Genomic DNA, 19,810 nt, shown 5'->3' with positions numbered 1-19,810 from the left:
TCCCCTCATGCATCTTTATGACAGTATAACCCTCCATACAAAAAAAAGACTAGCAGCTTCAAAAGCAAAGTCAAATATCGTGGGAATAGATACCATTGCTCATTTCCTACAGGTACTAAAAGCAGTTCATTGATCTTTCCAGGAATAGGAATCCTACCATGGACATGATCTGATTCTTTTGTTGGCAATTAACATAGCCACTTAAGGCAGACGGTGTTAAATGTGAACTGTGAAAAGTGTTACAGTGGTGTACCTCACTGCTATCGCAGACAGTAGGTTATGCAGCTGGCAGTTTGAAGTGCAGCTGAGAATGGTATAGTAGTTTTCCACCTTTCTTAAAGGAGCTTCCAGCATGCAGTGAGGATAACAGTAACGCAGCTGTAAGCCTACCTTACCTGCTACCTTACTGTCCTGCTAAATTTTGGCAAATCCATTTCTAGTCAAAATGTTCCATATTAGTATTTAGCAACATCATTGCTCTTCTTCCTATGAAAAGAGCAAATGGCACATTCAAGCCTTTCAGGTTAGCAATGTTCAAATAAGAGAGGAAAAAAAGCAGCAAAGAGCAAGGCAGTGGGTTATTGTTTTAAAGTATAGAAGTCCTTACTCGTCTCCAAGAGGAAAAGTAGAACACACAATATAAAATTGGGATTTTACCCTCCTCTATATTAAATAATACAAAAACAATGGAACACAACTGTCATATAAACCTATTTAAATGTCAGAAGCATTTATTACTGCTTCTGCTAAGTATTATTACTAAAACACTGAAGAAAGTGCAACAAAATATATAGTTTATTGTTGCAACTGAGAAATGTTTTGCTTTTTGCTTTGCTTTTCCAGTAATGATTGAAGACATTGGATGCAGTTCTTATCCCATTGCATTTCATGGGACTTCTGCTTTGACTGCAAGGAGTCATACTGGATCCCCAGTACAGTAATGCCTCCACTTCCAACATTATTATGATTCTGATCTTGTTCTTGGCTGTGCTTTGAGCAATAAAGAGCATCATCGTTATGTATATATCAACTGTATGGATTCCTGCTAGATCTTTGCTTCTTTCTATAAGACACAACTGTGATGCCACGTACATAATTGTGAAGTTATAAATGCCAACAAGTTTTATGAATACTTTCCTGAAGAATTATCAGCACATTTGAACAACAGAAATGCAAGGCACTTTACTAGCAACTGGAACTACCAACTGGATCAAACAAAATTAAAAAATCACCGAATCATTTTGGTTGGAAAAGACCTCTGTGATCATAAAGTCCAACCTTTGACTAATCACCACCTTGTCAACTAGATCAAAGCACTAAGTGCCATATCTGGTTGCTTCTTGAACACCTCCAGGGATGGTGACCCCACCACCTCACTGTGCAATGTTTAACAACCTTTTCTGTAAAGAAATTCCTCCTGATGTCCAACCTGAACCTCCCTGGTACAGCTTGAGGCCATTTCTTCTTTCCATGTTGCTGGTTGCCTGGGGGAAAAGACTGACAACTTCCTTTCTGGTAGTTGTAGAGAGAGATAAGGTCCCACCAAGGCTCCTTTTCCCCAGATTAAACAACCCCAGCTCCCTCAGCTGCTCCTCATATGACTTACACTCCAGACCCTTCACCAGCTCCATTGCCCTTCCCTGGACTCACTCCAGCACCTCAATGTCTTTCTTGTAGTGAGGGGCTTAAAACTGAACGCAGCACTTTAGGTGCAGCCTCACCAGTGCCGAGCACAGGGGGGTATGATGACTGCCCTGGTCCTGCTGGCCACACTATTGCTGATACATATTACCGCAGGCCTGGTTCCTAGGGTATATTACTGTGTCCCGCAGCCATAGGGAGGAGGAGGAGAGAAGATCCAGTAGGCAGGAATGGTGCAGCAAGATTGATTTATTTAATTATTTTACAAACTCTTTTATAGACTTTTTTCTTCATAGTCTAATTGGACAAAGGATCAGCCACCCCTTGGGGCGATTGGCTAAAATCCTAAAGCATCCATTGTCAAAATATTTTTCTACCATAAACAAGACTTTTCAAGGTTGCAGGTGGCTTGGTTGTTTACATACTCTGCTACCTCTTCTGTGAGAGAGAAAAGTCTCTCACGGACTTAGAAAATAGCAAGAAAATCCTTGCTAGCAGCATTTTTGTATCTACAGATACAGGCCAGGATGCCGTTGGCCTTCTTGGCCACCTGGGCACAGCTGGCTTGTGTTCAGCTGCTGCTAGCCAGCACTCCCAAGTCCTTTTCTGATGGGCCACTTTCCAACCACTCTGTCCCCAGCCTGTAGCACTGCCTGGGGCTGTTTGGCCAAAGCATAGGACCTGGCACTTGGCCTAAAAAGACCTCGTGCAACTTTTTCTCCTATGGAAGTCTCACATCTACAAATGCTTTGTAATTTTCTGATGGAAAACATGATTTCTGCAAAACTGAAGTTTGCTGTGTGAAAATTTTTAAAAAACACCAAACAGCTTCTGTATGGAAAATAGAAGGCTTTTATCCTATTGTCCTGGAGTCAGTGTAGCTTTCTGTTCCATTTTCCCTGTCAGAAGTGTAGTTCACAAGAACCATAGCCTCCTGTGAACCAGGCCAGTGAATACTGAATAATTTGAGTACATGCTCCTTCTCCCCTCTTCCCACTACTTTGGATAGAAGAGAAGAACTGGGTAACAAATGCTTCATCAGTCTTCACTGAAAACAACAACAGGAACACTAAACTATGTCCTTAGAAAGGAAGGCAAACACAATTGGTTCGGTACTGTGCTCTCTAATTCCCTGGCTTCCTTGCTTAGCTGCACTGCAGACTTAATAAAGAGGTGCAGCTCCCCTGACATTCTTAGAAAAGAACATGAGTAGAGCCAGTATATTCTTCCTCCTTAATTTCAGCTAAAATTTTTTCCCCTAATTTCTGTGCATGTATTGGGAATTGAGCACCAGGGTCAGGCAGGAGGTGGGGGAGAACCAAAAACACCCCTCAAAGAAACAAGCAAAAAACCCCAACACAAAGCACACGCACAAATTCCAAACATAAACCCAAAATTCCACACCCAAAACCCCACATCACCACTTGTATCCTCTTACCATAAAACAGCTCTTTTGCAGGTGAGGATATAGATCTTGCCTTGGGGTTCCAAGGTAGGGCAGCTAACTTGCTGAACAGCTAACAGCTGCTTCTGATGCTTTAGCATGCTTGCATCATAGGAATGAGTATGACTTTTTACGATTTCCAAATCTAGCATTCACCATTCTTTCAAAACTCTGCCCTTCCTATTCTTGTATCAGATAAACATGGAAGATACTCTTTCCCAATTAATAAGAGCTTTCGGTCACAGCAGGATTTACATTTATTGCTTTCTACATTTATAGCATTATTGCAGTCAATATTAATATTCTGATTATCACTCCATATTTAATTTTAAATTGCAGTTTCAGTTATGTTTGTCTTGATTAAGTTATAATGTATAATGTATCTGAATTTCATCTCATTTTCTGTGAGGCTGCCAGATACTGAATTAGTGGATGGTTCCCAAGGATAAAATTCAAATTTAAGATTGTTTGGGTGTACAGTGTGCATCCCACAATTACCAATATACAGTGCTGTCTATTAGAAGTATGAAATTGGTGCACTTCATGTATTCATTTTGCTGCACAGTGCCTTCATGTGCGAACTCATGTATAGAGCTAACAAGTTGTTGACCTAGAATAGCTATTCACAGAATATTATTTCATTTGCTAAATTTTGCTAATAACTGATTCCACAATATTCATTTTTAGCTGTTAAGACTTTCAGAGTGTGCTTTGATATTCAGTTATTACTTAAATATATCACAATATGCTAAACTGCTTTTCAGTACATGAAATAATAACAGAGCTTAGATTAAGGCCACCTTGGAAAAAGGAAAAAAACAAGGTCTTCTAGACCACCAAGCTAAAGGTTGCACACTAAAAGACTCCCTATTTTCTCCTTAAAATATGGAATTTGTAAAAGACAAAACAACTACCAGTACAGCAGACACACAAACTCATCTTTTATTCCAATAGAATCCATAACTCATCTGATAAACATGGTAAAGTACTAGTTCTGTGTCTCCTGGAAGGGTAGATTATAATATAGCAATATATTCTACATTATATTCTACTGTGCTGAACTGGTAAATCACAGAGTAGAAATTACCAGGAAGTCCAAATTCTTCAGCTATTTTAATGTATCTCTTCTGGTTTCAGAGATCTTCAGAGGCTTAACGGGAAAGAAAAAAAAAACATTATTGCCCTTACGTTATCTATACATATCGCTCAAAAAAAAAAGAATAGGGAACAAAAAAAAATAGAAATAAAAAAGGAATTATGATTGTATGGTAACTGTTCAGTCTGTTCCTTACTGGAAGTATAAATTGTTCATCTAACTTCAAGTACCATATGCTTCAGTGGTCCATTCATTTTCATAGAAATTTATATTCCTCAAATGAACTGTGAGGCTTGGTGCCAGTATTTATCCATGAGGCTGCTTAAATTCAGATTATAAAATAACTTGCAATTTTGAGTAAAATAGACTAGCTTCTCTTACTCACAGTTTCACAGAACATATCTTACCTAGGACTAGAATGTAAGTATTTGTCTTAGCAACCTAGCCCACCTTATTAAAGTACTGATACAGATTTACTTATAAGTTATAGTACACATCTGCATAAATACATTTACAAATTCCAGGTTTGATACAAAAAAATAAGAAATTTGCACAATTACTAAGAAAGAGAAAAAAATCTCATTCTAATAAATCAAAATTTGTCACATAAAAAATGGAAAATAGACCAGATACACATCAAAACAGCTTTATCATTGGTGCTCAAACATTTACCACTCTAAAGGTTCACTATGCTCTGAAAATGAAAGAGGGCACTTTTGGAAAGCATGAACGGCACTATTAAATCTACTGAAATATCATGATTTTTCAGCAGAAGTACAAATTTTTTTAATTATGGAAAATACAGTTCAGCAAAAAAAATGTTCGGTGTGTTTCTATAAAAAGTGAATTATTTTTAAAAACAAATCATTTGAAAGAACAGTTAGCTGCAGAAACAGGTTCTCTTCTTTTAATTTTACATTGGGCCCTGCTTTTTTAACTCATGAAGAGAAATTCTTAAATATGAAAGTTAAACAGTGTGATTTATTTTCATATCTAGACTGATGCTTGAGATCTTGGGAAGCTTTCATAAAAAGCTAAAAAATTCAATTACCACTACAGATGTGACAGATTCAGAAATTATTCATATACTCTAGAGCTTGAAAGCACAAAATCCCCAGCAAATTTTACAGGGTAGAAGACAAGTAGTCATTAAATCCCCACTTCACTCGCACCACTGTACAATATAAAAAATAATACAAAAACCTCCAAGATGTGACTTGCCAGCATTTTATACTTCACTGATGAGAGATAAGAAAGGTAAGGCTGTTTTCCATTAAAAAACAATTAGGAAGTTTATAAAATTTGGGTTATTATAGTGCAGATATAATTTGCTTTTCATTAAAACAATCTTCAACTATGCTTTTTAAAATACGAACTTACCATGACAGGGACTCTCACAATTGTGACATCAGACCATTTCTCTTATTAAAACATTGAATGAGTAATACCCCCACGTACTAAGGAATGGAAAAAAAATAGATAATTTCCTCAGTTAAGACACACTGAGATTCCTTTAGGGTGAAGCTCAGATTTTTTTTCCTCATTAACACTTGCTGGCTTGCCACATACTTCTCCATAGTATAGCACGATTGCAGACCAGAGGATCACTCTCTCTACTGTGGTGTTGCTAACAGCAGTATTTCATATAAAGCACAGCTGGATGAAACAAAATTTCTTAACAGACTATGATGCTAAAAATAGCAACTCAACTTCTAGTAGTCATAGCCAAGAGACAATTTCTTTTTCTTTCACTTGATCACATCCTTTAGGATCTTTTGTAGCTTACCATGGCTATTTTTCTCTTGGTTGAGCTTTGAGAACCATCACATAGACACCACTCTCAATTGTTTGCTTTTTTGTAGGACAGCATAACAATTCCACAAAACCAGCCTTAAGTCCTAGTGAAAATATAAAGAAAACCAAGAAGAAAAAAAGATAATTATGTAGAATTGGAATTTCTGTTCCATCTATGCTGCAGACTGGATAGGCTCTGCTGGATCAGGCAGAAGATGTAGAGGACACCAGGTGCAACACTGAGGATTCAAATTTTATCAGTCATCTATGAAGGCTTTTTTACCTAAAGAGGCTTGAAATAGGACAGGCTAGGAAATAGATACAACATATGAAACTGCACCAGAATAGTGGTGGGGGCTTTAGGGGTATTTGTGGTGTTGAATGAGGGGGGTTGTTTTGTTTCTTCTTGTTTGGTTCATTTTTGGTTTGTTTTTTAATTTTCATTTTCTCTCATCCAATTTCCAACTGGTGTTTGTATATGTGTAAGAGGAACTAAGGGCAAACTTCTCTTCAATGATGCTTCTAACCCACCTGTATTCAAGTTGTACATTCAAAAACTTGCCCCCTTGGTGTTCATGCTCCTCTGTACCACTATTTAAATTAAATCACCTACTCAGGAAAGGACAGCAAATAGCTCGCTGCATTACTTTGTAGTTCCAGGCTTGAGCAGCATGGTCTGAAAAGCAAAGATGTCCTGACCTCCTCCTAGGGACCCGGGCCAGCAAAAAACATACAAACCTTCAGCATACAATCTCTTGTGTCTGTTGTGGGTAGCAACCATCTTGCAGGCCTGAAAAAGGGCATATCTATGAAATCCTTGTAGATCTGGGGTCTGTGCTCACAGTGGATGTAATTGTCCTGTTGTATATAACCACCGAGCATCAATCGTATTTCATCCATTTAAAAAAAAAAAAAAAACCCAAAGCTACAGGCCCAGGGCAAGGAAGAACAGTATTTTTATTAACAACTTTCACTGGTAAGCCTGTAGTTTATAGCTCTGTTGGATGCAACATTTCAGGTAGAAAGTCTTTTTGAAAGGTAACAATTCTGCTTTGATTTCATGGCAATGATACAGTCTTAAGCCACTAAAGATGAAGAGCACAAATTGTATCAGACAGCTTTTATGTTGTTTCTTCAAAAATTAGAGTCCAGGCTAGGATTTGTGACAATGACAGTGGTAAGGTTTTCTATCACATAAAAGAAAATCTTACTCCTGACCAATTTTTTCAGTAATAGCTATGATTTTGATGCCCTTCTACCATAAAAAATGTGTGACAAAGTGACCTGTCACTTGAAAACAGGGCTGGGGGAGGCGATGAGGAAGAGCAAACTAATAGTCCACATACTGCTGTTCTAACCATCTTTTAAGAACTCCATGAGCTACAAAGTACATGGGGTTTTCTGCTTGAAAAAAATTGATTACCTTTAAAATCACCAATTTCCCAGAAAGACATATACAAGAGAGTAAATCAGACCATAAGCCTTTAGAACAATATCTTTTCAGACAAATTGAAAGCTGCAAGGCTGCATAAATGGTATTTCACTGAAGTTATAACATGATAGCTAAGAAAAGGTGTTGATTTTCTACATGGTAAAAGCAAATTGGCAAGGACAGAAAGCACCACATTTCCCAGGCTGAGACGAGATATGCCTGGCTATCTAAAGTCATTACATCTGGCAGTTCCAGCAGAGGCGGAATGGGAGGTTATCCTTTATGTTCTGAGGTTGTATTTGTTCTTTCTGAGGAGGGCTGGGCCTTTCTGAAGTGTGGGGGGAATCTTTCAAGATGAATCAGAAGAATATCCTCAGTGCTATGCAATGCTGTTTGGCTGAGGTCAGCTAAACACTGCTCGTTTCACATTAAAAAAAAAAGTTAGAAACCAAGCATGATCCACAGACTGGAGACCCAAATGTGCTGTGTATTCCTCTGGGCCAAGAGATTTTGAAAGCCTGGTGCAGTCACTGCCACTGGTGAGTAGTGTCAAGTTTGACACTAGCATGAACAAGCCAAGACCCATGATCATGCCTAATGGCAACAATGCCTTAATGATCCTTAAATTTCCTATTGCTACTGATACTCAGTTACTGAGGCTCATCTAAAAATAAAGTTCTGGTCAGTTAATCAGTATGAAAATACAAAAAGCCCTTCTTGTTTCTTCCCTAGGACTACACACTGACCATGTACTTTCAGCAGTCCTGGAGGGATAAAAGGCTCTCTTATTCTGGAATACCTTTGAACTTGACTCTGGACAACAGAGCAGCTGACCAGCTCTGGGTGCCGGACACGTATTTCCAAAACGACAAGAAATCATTTGTCCATGGGGTGACAGTGAAAAACCGAATGATTCGACTCCATCCAGATGGGACAGTCCTCTATGGCCTACGGTATGTTGGGTGTTTTAATCAGCTCTATGTCTGTGCTGGCAGAAGTGCAGGTAGAACCAATGCCACTTTCCTATCCTTTTTTCCTACCTTCTCAGGGCCGCTGTGTGAGTCACCACATACTCCATTTAGTCAACCACAACACACCCAAGGATTTTCCACATGGCAGCAACACTACCTTTAATAACTAGAGCCATAGCTAACAAAGCCTAATGCCTCTTTCTTTCAGCTCTTCTGTTAAAACTATTAAAAAGTTCTTTATTATGGTTCTCACCTGGTAATCAATCACAGCTTAGACAAATGCTTCCTTCCTTCTAAAATTTCTCCAGCAGCTCTTTAGGATAATGGGAAATTAAAATTTGGAGTCATTTGAAGAAACGTGACCAACATTTGGTAAGGAATACCAAGGAGATACTTGTAAATTTATATAAATTATTTAAATACTATCTGTATGCCTGAGTATAAGTTTTCTTTAACCTGCCTTGGTTTATGAATGCTTCTTCACACCACAACTGTTTCTTCATACAGTGCAAACCACATTCACCCCTGTAGATAAAAATATATCCTAAAGTTTGAACAGGCACGATCTAATGATAAGGTACACAACTGTAAAATTAAAACTAAGCCAAGTTATTTGTTATGTTGAGATTTCTGCAGAGCCTGAGTAGGTCTTTATTGTATTATTTTTGAAGTTAAGGTAGCTTTGCTTGGAAATAATATTGCCTGCCTGAAACAACCTTTGATCATTGTTATCATTCAACAGTGAAAATAATGTTTGGAGAATATAAACCTGAAAGCATTGTTCAATTAATCAGAAAAGAAGTCATAAAGCATAAAACCTAGCTGAAATACCTCAAAATTGTACCTAAGATAGAACTAGAAAAAAAACAAACTGCTGCAGTGATTCAAAATGAAAACAATATTTGGTGAAGTATAGCTTAGAGCTTAGTGAAAATAGAATTTTAAAATTACTTCTTAGCCTATAAAAACATAACCTTTTAAAACACAGCACTAACCATGCAAAGAAAGCCTTTCAACCCATCAGTTCAAGCTTCTCAAGAAACAAAAAATGCTTTTAAAACTGTTATTTTGACTAATTGTGGGTTTACTTTTGAACTTGTCAGATTCCCAGGCATTGCATCAGTTGCTACCAACAACCACACAGGCACTTTAATATTAATACAACCAGATCTGTTCTGGTACAGTAAAACTTCAGTTGTGAAAAAGAAAATGCGGGACCCATGAGGAATTAGCTGTTAGACCAAAGGCTGTCATTATCATCTGCTGAACTTGAGCATTTGAAGAATACATCTTCCTTGTTGCCTTCAGACCTCCTAAAGTTCCTTTCAATTAAACTGACTCCTGCAGGACAGTTTTTAGGAGAGGACTGTTTGGTCTGATCTGACAAATTTTCAAAATATTTCTCCTTTTTTTTTTTTTTTTTTTTTTTTTTAAGGCCAGGAACTAAATTTATTTATATTCCAGAATTTGCACAGTGGCAAGAATGTGTGTTAGAGCCAAGCACTCCCTCACAAGCAGTCGTATACACACTATAAACTACACCTTGAAATGATGCCATGGATGTGCTTCCCCACACATGCCATACGTCAGGTATCAATAAAAGCCTTCTGCAGAAGTAGCAAAAGGAGCTGTGGCACATCTGGTGAACCTGCTGCAAGCCCTACCACGTGTTTCATTCACAAAACAGCAGCACAGCTGAGAAGCTGTGACCTTGCCTGAGCATAAAGCCCATGCTCTTTCTCTCAGAGGTGCTCAGGCAAACCTTCATTGCAACAGCAGAGATGGTCACCTTTGCATAACAAGGTTGTTAGTTCATATGATGGAACAGCTATTCACATTTGAATAGTTAAGCAGCAGTTCTGCAACAGCTGCAGCTCCTTGAGTTAATACCCCATTCAATACCTCACTGCTTGTGTAGGAAAACAAAACAACAAAACAAAACGAGGCAGAAAATCCCACACTAATATGAAGGGCACTCAATATTCCACTTGCAGTCTGGTGCCGTGCAATTCCCTTCTCCTCCCTCACTCCTGCTTCATGCCCTCAATGCACACTGCCACAGGAGCAACCTCCAACTCTCCCAGGTTTCTGGGCTTCCCCACCTTCTGAGCCCAGAGAAGGCAGCCGGGTCTCAGGCTGCAGTACGGCCAAGTATTGCCAGAAGGGCCCATATACACTGACAGTGTTGCCATCATCCACAACATGCAGAAAGAGATGCTGAGCTGTCAGGTCTTTTTCACAGCTCAAGCTGATGCACCATGCTTTCTCCAAGGACGAGGCAACTGTTTAGACACATCTGGTGAACAGACTTTGGCCTGTAGTTGCCAGTGAAAACACATGTAGTGTCCCCATCCCACAAGATCTAACTAAAGACAAAAATAACAAATGAGCAGGAGAAAAATTGAAGTTAAGATACATAAAAAAAATTTTCATACAGCAGATGGCAATTATTGCACTAAACTTGCATCTGGTTATGAGTGATCACTTTCCTCATGGTAATAAATATGCTTCTGTCAGCCTATAGGTTACCTTTAGCTCATGTAAGCATCATTTTTTCATATTCCAGATGACATATATGCCTCTTAAGAAACAAACATGAGAAAACACTGCGGAAAATGTTTTTAGGTAAAATTCAGCATTGCCTGTCAGAAATTTGAGCACAGTTCCAATCTAGTCTCACAAGTGGAAAAGAAACATTGCAGCATATTACCTTGATTTAGCTTCTGTGTAGTAGAGAGCATGAAGACAGTATCACCAAACCTCTCACACAGGTTGTGACCTGCGAATTTCATTTTCCTTGCTGAAGACAGAGCATCGCTTGGCATGACTTGAACAAGAAAGACAACACCAATTATGCTGCAACCAGAGTCTGAATTCCCCACAAATTAGGGCCTTAAACCATATCTCAAGGATGATTTAAGTGCTTCATTTCCCTCATACCTCCTGCTCCCCAAACAGCTTTTCTATTTTCAGTCCAGAGTTAATGTTTCCATTCAGGCTCAGTTATAAAATTTTACTGGCTTCTTTAACAGAAATTGGAACAATCATAACAGCTCTAAATAACCTGTTTGCTTGCATCCATGTACACAGGAACTTGCCATTGATGCAATGTTCAGCCTCAACAGAGCTGGGGAAGAATAAACCAAGATTAACCATTTGGCTTTACAGATGAATAAACAAGGGAAACATGCACATGATACACTGGACTGGTTTTAGATCATGTACCAAAGCATTATCACTACAGTATGTCTCCATTATTGTATTATTTCAATGATGAACTCAACATCCCTTTAGCTATTTTTCTAGTAACTTTCAGCTGCTATGTCCCCACAGTTTAAAGAACAATGTGTGCTATAAACTTGTGCAGGCACAGAATATTCCTAAGCCTTCTGACATCTAAAATTGTGCATTGTTGTCATGTCTCTTGCTTCAAAAGCCAGTTCTGTTAATTGTTCACAGTGGTAAAAAAATGTGTAACATTACTAACCAAGTAACTCTTTCATCCTTTCACTCAAGAACTACACACACAATTAACTCCATGGTAATATTTCCACTGAATTTCATTTCAAATATGCCAGGGAAGTTGAGTGTCACTGTTGTGTAATATGTACCTGAAGATTGTGTTTCTTCAGTTTCTATCAAGTACTCCCAGGAGCAGCTATTAAATTCTCTGCGACATAGCCACCTGCTTCCTAAGAGGAAGAAAAAAATCCCTTTGGGTCAGTGTGCAAACCTGCAGCACTCTGGGGCTGGTGTATGAGACAGTTCCAGCCTGGCACCAGTACAGCTGGTAAAATACTGGATTATTTTTTTTTCTTCCCCATTTTTAACAAGTGGTTGGATCCCATTAGCTCTAACCCTTCTGGCGCTAGCAGTGTCTCTCATTACTGTTATTGCTTGTTCAGGCAAGATTCTCCAGAAATCCCTCCCAAAGCTCTAGATTCTTAAACTAATACATACTATTGCTTCTTTTGCTTCTCCTTTCTCCCCTCTTTCCCAAGTAAGATGCTAGACATGTAATGTGTCTTTGAGATATTTAAGGGACCGTTAATAATTTGTTGTACTGAATTCTGTACTCAGATTCTTACGTCATGATGTCAGGAATGGAAGCTCTGATTTAAATCACCCTTTCCTAGTATTTTATGCCACCTCTTAATTCTTCGCAGATTTTGACTAGTAGAACAATGACACCTTGTTGCTTTGGAGACATCTGTTCTTTTATCATGACATTGCCCCACAATAAGCAACAGCAGAATTTCATGTGGTGTATTGGAAGGAGCATATCCTTCAGAAGGGTTGTTAAGAAGCGTAACGTACCTTCAGCGACACCTGTACACGGATTTCTCTCCCTTCTGACGTTCAGACACATACCCGCCTTTCATTAGAGCAATCCTTTATTTCAAGACAGGGGGACTGAGCATATCATGACAAGATGTGAAGAGCTGGTTTGGACCATCTAAAACTTCTGGTTTCACTGAGACCACACATTTTTATACTGTTGCAGCAGAGGATGCCACTTTATTAGGCACTGCTACAACTGCAAGAGGACAAGGGGAAGAATAATCTTTGTCTTCAAAATAAGGATTTATTTCACCATTTTTTAAACAAATGAAGTTTTCTGTGATGCAAATGCTGGCAGACAAATTGACCTACCTCCAACCAATTCAGTAAGATCAGAGAATTGATCCATTTAACATTGGATTTACTAACCCCTTATTCATGTAATATCCATGGAAGCATATCCCAGAGGTGGAATGCAAGAAAAGCTGTATTTAAATGCAGAATGTTTAGCTTTTAGTATAATCTTGAAAGTTAATTTTAGTGCAAACTTGCCTTTTTACTACCTCAATTTTGGCAATATAGCTGAGAGTGTTACTAAAGAAATTTGCTAGACAGTTGTTTACATCTTTTATTGCAGTGAAATTTTCATAGTCTGTGGATTGCTTTTGCATTGCCATGATTTGGAGCTATGGAGTTTTGGCTTTCCTTCAAACATCTTCACGGATTTCAAGTCAGTTCTTGAGTCCTTTTGAGGACAACCCATCATGGCAACAAGGAGCCTATTTACACTGGTACTAAATAGATTGTCCTACTTGTGTTACTAAACAGTTCCAACCAAAAAAAAAAGACTGCAGTTATTCTAAATAATAAAAAGCCATGTCATCTGTATAGTGAAATAAAAAGCTACACTTTATTTCACTACAGAAAAAAATACAGAGCAAATTATAAAGGAGTATTTTATTAGATGATCATTTTGAAAATGCTACAAAGTATTTCTTCCACATATCAATGCAAAGAGATTTAGCAGTGAGCATTTTAAGACTCACAAGAAGCAATTTGGGACTCCTTTTATATTTTTAAACTCTAGAAATATGCAAGAACTTTGCAAAAATAAGTCAAGTAATTTTTCATTATTTCTTCCACTTCCCAAAACATTTCAGTCTTGGGGAGTCAGTTTTCAGGATTCATGGGCAAATGAAGACATTCCTCAATGTACAGGTATTAGGAAGGGGTAGGGATGGGGGAGGGGCAGTTCAGATGCACATTTTGGATGCCTGTTCAGCCTGCAACAGATCACACTGTACCTGCTGCAAACTTTCTTCCCAACAGACCTTAAACAAGCATATGTGCCTGCTGGGCAGTCAGCAAGACACTTATCACAGGCAGTGCATTGCTAGAAGCATTCTTTTAACTCAAAAGATAAAAAAAGGAGGAAAAGGACAAGGCAAATTGATCCTGAGGCAGAAAGATTGTCTTCTTTGTCCTTTTAGCTACTTGCAGACTGTCTGAAGTGTCTGTGTCACTGTCAATCCTATTGTCATCTCCTCTTCCTGGCCTGTAACCCAATTATAAGGCCATGGCATGGCTGGTGCAAGATGATCACAGAATCATAGAATAGTTTAGATTGGAAAGGTCCTTTAAGATCATAAAGTCCAACCATTAACCTCACACTGCTATGTCTAGCACTAAACCATGTCCCTAAATGCCATATCTACACATCTTTTAAATAACTCCATGCAATCTCATTACTACTTTACTCACACTTATTATGCAAAATGGAAGATATCAATCAACACAGTGTTTTATAATTCTTTAACATCATTTGATTAAAATTACCTGAGACAGATATCATTGTAGTACTATATAACTGAAAGCACACAGATGAAACTGAGGAAATTTCAGACAAAAGTGAGTGCAACACCTAAAACTTATGTGGCATCATTTATGTAGACCTTTACTACTGCAGGTAAATCAGAAAACTTCCAGCTGCTTATGGGCTTCCATGTACAAACCAAAGTACTTCTTCCAAAACATCAAGGTTTGAATCAGCATCAAACACAAAATGGAGCTGGCAGGCTCAATAAATTTAAGTGGCTAATTGGTAGTTAATAAATAGCACAAATGGAAAAGGAAGGCTGAAAACTCAAAAAACAAAAGAAGAAAGCTAGGGTCCTCTCTGGCCACCAGGCCAGGTAAGTCCCAGGTGTAACTCAGAGACAGCTTTGCTCTCTTCCTTTAGCACAAATAGCCTCAGAAACAGCCAGGGTGAATCCAATGGCCGTCCATCCCCCTAAGAGGTGCTCTCCTCACCCCTGAGGAGAGGATGAACATGGACTGAATTCCCTCCAGTGGCACATGTAGCAAACTTCCCCCCTCGTACCCCCAGTGTACAGCAGATGTGGCAGAAACACACAACTCTGTGGGGAGCAACTATTCATAAACTCCATATACTGAGTTACCAAATAATTCCCTGTATTTGATTTAGAGCCTTTTCCTCCAATTTCACCCAGCTTGGTTTTTATTCCCTGTAACATAGTATTTTTAATACCTAGGGAAGATGAGGAAACGCTTCAGGTTGAATTGATCTCTATAGAGTGTATAAAAAAAAAAACAGTAGAAACACAAGTACTGAACATGGACTCAGCTTTAAATACATGAGCGTTGGCTCTTGTAATCAGTAGTTGAAGTTCATAAGCAGTCTGGTGGAGTCACCACTGGCTTCACAGGCTTGAATTTCAACACAAGCTTTAGATGCTGTAATTGATTGCAGCTATCAAGTACAGCACTTTGAAGAACTAAATAAGCATTTTGTAGCACAAAGCCCACTAAGCTTTTTTCAAAGACCACCTAATTCAAGCAGATTCTAGATCAAATTCAGATTACTGAAATGGTATGTCAACTATTTAAGTATACTCATATTTTAATAACTATTTAACCTCATTAATACTATAGAGATATCAATTAAAAATTATGAGACAATATTTAACAAATGTTTAATTTTAAAGCTGAAAGACACTGCAGAGTATGGGTTACATATTTTCTAGGCAGCACATAATCTCTTACCATCTTGGTATAAATAGGTTTTGGATTATTTTCTTATCCTCTGTTTTACAGACTATGTTCTGCCTACTAAATCTGAGCAAGTCCTTCTTTTCTCCCATATCAGAAGTGCAAATATCTTCCAATACTTTGAAATTATTACTCTTTCACTGTCAAGCTGATCTGCATCAAAATCCCACTTCTAAATAAAGTGGTCTTCAATTTTTTTTTACTACGTCTTACTTTTAAAAGAACTCCAGTCACACCAAAGCTTATCTCTAGTGTGTATAAATAACACTATTATAGTTGGCTCAAACATATTGGGAGACAAAAATCAAGTGAAAAAAGAATTTAATGGCCGAGAATAGCACTGAAGTACTTTTGATCAAGAGGTATTTCAAATAAATTTATATACACAGTCTAAGAATCACCTCATTTGATAGCAGTATAGGCAAGTTTTTACAAGTAATTCCTTCTTTACTTGCTTTTAGGGGGTAGGCATTAAATGAGATAGGAACTTTTGTGTATTTGCTAGCTCAGCTTTCTCCTCTGTACACTGCAAAAGCTCAGATGCAGAGATATCTTATAATTGAGTAACCAGAAAGAAAATCCTCACAAGCTTTTCACAACTGAGCTACGTAACTCCTGCTGTTTCAGTGTGGCCAGTTAGATACACACCATTGAAGCTGCACATACTTAATCTGCATACTCTGGAAGTTAGTGCTTAAGTTTGCATAATGTCATAATATTTGCTTTTTCCCTGAAATACTCGATTTTTAACACATTTCTTGCTGCTTATACTTTGCAAGGAACATCAAATGGACATATACAGTTACAAGATTTGCTTGTATTTTTGAAAGAAAAAGGCAAAAACATTTTAAAAACCACTGCAATTTAACTTATATAGCTGAAATATATTGTTAGCAGTCCAGTTTATTTAGTGTATGTTTTTATATAAGGCTATATACAGGTACATAAAATAGATCTATGCTGAGTCCCAATATGTTAACATATTTTAGTATATTTCCTATCACCATACATTAGGTACATACCACATTATGTGTGCTTTCCAGGTCCTGAAGTTCATTAAAAAGCCATTTAATAAAAAGCAGTTCCCTCTAATGATAAAAATTTCGAGGGACAGTAATTAAATCTGTACTCTGCTGCAGATTTCTAGCTTACTTACTATTCATTTTAAGCATGCTAAGAACAATTAATACTGAAGGACAAAATATAAGTTTTTAGCTGCTTAAAACCAACCTCACTCTTACTTAATTTATATTGATGTTGATTCATGACATCAGTGAAACAGTTGTTCAGCCAAAAATCAGAGGGGCATGGGATGAGGGATCAATCTGTACCATTTCTGTGCAATAATTATATCAGGCAGGTAAATTAAAGTCCTAGGGGAGATAGAAAATATTTTGCCAGACCTGCTCCAAACTGAATGCCCTTAGATACAAAAGAGGGAGGGGTCTTAATTTAAGTGTTCTCTCAAAGAGACAAGCACTTCCCTGATAAACACTACCTGGAAAGCTGCTGAAATCCTGAACAAATGCTGGTGCAGCTTGTTTACTAGTGACATAAAAGTGAAAAAGGAAAAATTAATAAATGATGCTAGGTTGTGAGGGCTGCTCTTCCTAGAGACATCCCCTTGCTCACAAAGCCCAGAGCCATCAGGCCATGTCTGCTGTGTGCTGTAGCACACAGAACGTTGGCTGGTACCATATGAAGTGTTTAAGGATATTAGTGTGAAGAGCAACCCTGCACTGATTTAATTCACTACAGCAATCAAATGCAGTGTTTATAAGTAATTTTGCAATAAATTAAAATGCATATTTTGAGAACAGCGCAAAGATGCAAACAATAATGCATTAAAAATGTTTTCAGGAAAGGTATTTTCTCTTTAACCCTTACTCTTCTATAAATATCTCCACTTAAAAAGAGGATTAGCCTTTCTTCTCAAATATCATTGGCGTGGCTTAAAGTAGCTGCAGGAGAATTCACAATCTAGATAATAGCCAAGCCCTTGAGTATAATAAAATGTAAAATATAAAATTAATTACCCCATAAAATACAGTAGTACATTCCTATATTTGGCGCTTCTGCTGTAGCATCAACATACATGGTGTTATAACTGTTAGGACAAAATTACCTCATTTTAAGAGGCAAAATATGTGACAAATAAAATGCTTTCATTTAAAAAGCCATTAATAAGGTAAGATTACCAAGTATTGTTGCAGCATTGGTAATACAACCTCGTCTTAAACTGCCAGTCTGACCTCATTTTCTTAGACTGGGAAATCAAGCTGAGCAGACCGGAGGTAGGTACTTCAAATACAATTCATATAGTTTTGGATTACAGATATAATTAGACATGATCTTCCAAGGAAGTATATAGAAATATCAGAAGTCCTGGAGTTACTCAGAGCCTAAAGCAAGAGTGAAAGTGGGGACAAAGCAACTTGAAAATCATTTAGCACTTAAAACCTATAGTAGGTAAATGTGCATGGGAGTGACCTACGAAGGAGTCTGAGCTGACAGGGAACCATTCCTCAATCTCTGGGTAAATCATCAGGCAGCAACATCAGCTGCAGCTCCCCCAGCCTGAGTTGTCTACCCCCAGAGTGGCTGGTTTCACCTTAGCTGAGGTACCTGCCCACAGGTCAGAGTAACATGGCAGTCAGTCTCCAACCTCAGTACCAGCAACATGTCCCACTGACAGAAACATTGGCTCTAATTCTTGAAATTCCATTACAAAAGCAAACAACAAAGTTCCAGATACAACGGCAACAGAAAACACATACACAAAATAAAACCCAAACTACTAAATAAAACACAGGCACACAAATGAAAAACACACATGTGCTTTCTAGAGTCAGGTCAGTAGGAGTATACGCTCATTATACTTAGTTTCTCTTAGAAAAAAAACAATTAAAACCAAATCAAAACACATACAAATTATTTGTGCTTCCTTATTGCAAATCTGTATGTTTTCCACATATGCAGAGTGTCCAGTTCGTCATATTGCTAAAAAAATGCCGAAGACAAGTTTTTCCAGGCCACATGCATACCAATAGTCTCAGTTCAATGAGACACACCAGTCATCCAAGAGGAAATATATATGCCCTCTTATACTACTATCAGTTGTATACATCAGACAGAGAAGTTTATAGTCTGAGAAGATAACTTACACACCAAGGGTAAGCTGACATCTCCCATGTATCAAGGCACAAGCAGAAGAAACCTGGGCAAGTTTCAACTCTTGGAACTTCTCAGGCCTGGGTACTGTTACTCTCTGATGCTCTGATGCATGCTGCTGATGTCTCTTTTAGGACAGCCTCTCTAGCAACCTCTGAGAGCATGGTCACAGGAGACTGCAAATGCAGCATTTTTCATAGTCTTTAGATAGATGGATTTGTAAACTATGTGAGACAGTGTGATCAAATGGCTATATTGGAAGCATAAATCTACTTCCAGTTTTGTTCATACTTTATTTGTGTAAATCAAGAACCTGGAAAGTAAATCTGGTGTGGTAAACTTAGTATTTTGAGGTTTATTAGCAGATACCAGGTGTTTCAAACTTGTTCTCAGGTTTGTTGATGAGCCTTTTTACAAACAAAAGACCGTGTATCTTAAGGCTAGCTATTTTTTAGTACAATGAGAGCTAATATTTAGCAGGTTTTTAAAGGCCTAACAGTTATCCAGTTAAATCACCTATGTATCTTCAATGCTGTATTTGTTAGTTTTAATATCTCCTGGTCAAGGGACAGAAAGAAAAAGTTGCACAGATTTTATTGGTAAGGATTTAGTTCAAATATGTCTAACCCATTTCCTGTTATTTTCTTCCATCAGAAAACGCCTTTGGAGTCCAATTAAAAAATAACCTCAATTTCCATTTTATTAGTCCTGAACTGTTCTGTAAGAAATATTTCCATACCTGAATAAATGTTTCTGAAGAAATACTCTTGAAAAATTTCTAGTCAGACTTTTTTCATATAGAAAGAGGGGAGAGAAAAGATTGCCAGATTATTTCCTAGGAAATATTGCATTGACCCCAGCTGGCCTAATTTCAAATACAGTTTGCTACTGGCTTACTTGTCTTGTTACAA

At 37.9% G+C, this 19,810-nt stretch overlaps 1 protein-coding gene across 1 annotated transcript in view; it reads left to right on the top strand.

Moving 5' to 3' along the window:
• The window catches only part of GABRB1 (gamma-aminobutyric acid type A receptor subunit beta1), a gene marked incomplete at its 3' end in the record, with an annotated part of 131,166 nt that overhangs the window by 63,086 nt on the left and 48,270 nt on the right, over positions 1 to 19,810 (top strand). The window contains exon 4 of the mRNA XM_082281291.1: positions 8,140 to 8,360. Within this exon, the coding sequence (XP_082137417.1) occupies positions 8,140 to 8,360 (221 nt within the window). The remainder of the gene's footprint in view (positions 1 to 8,139; positions 8,361 to 19,810) is intronic.

Source organism: Coloeus monedula (assembly GCF_965178545.1).
Source record: "Coloeus monedula genome assembly, chromosome: 5".
NCBI lineage: Eukaryota > Metazoa > Chordata > Aves > Passeriformes > Corvidae > Coloeus > Coloeus monedula.
The sequence above is the reverse complement of the archived record's forward strand: the minus strand, read 5'-3'. Positions and strand labels throughout refer to the sequence as shown.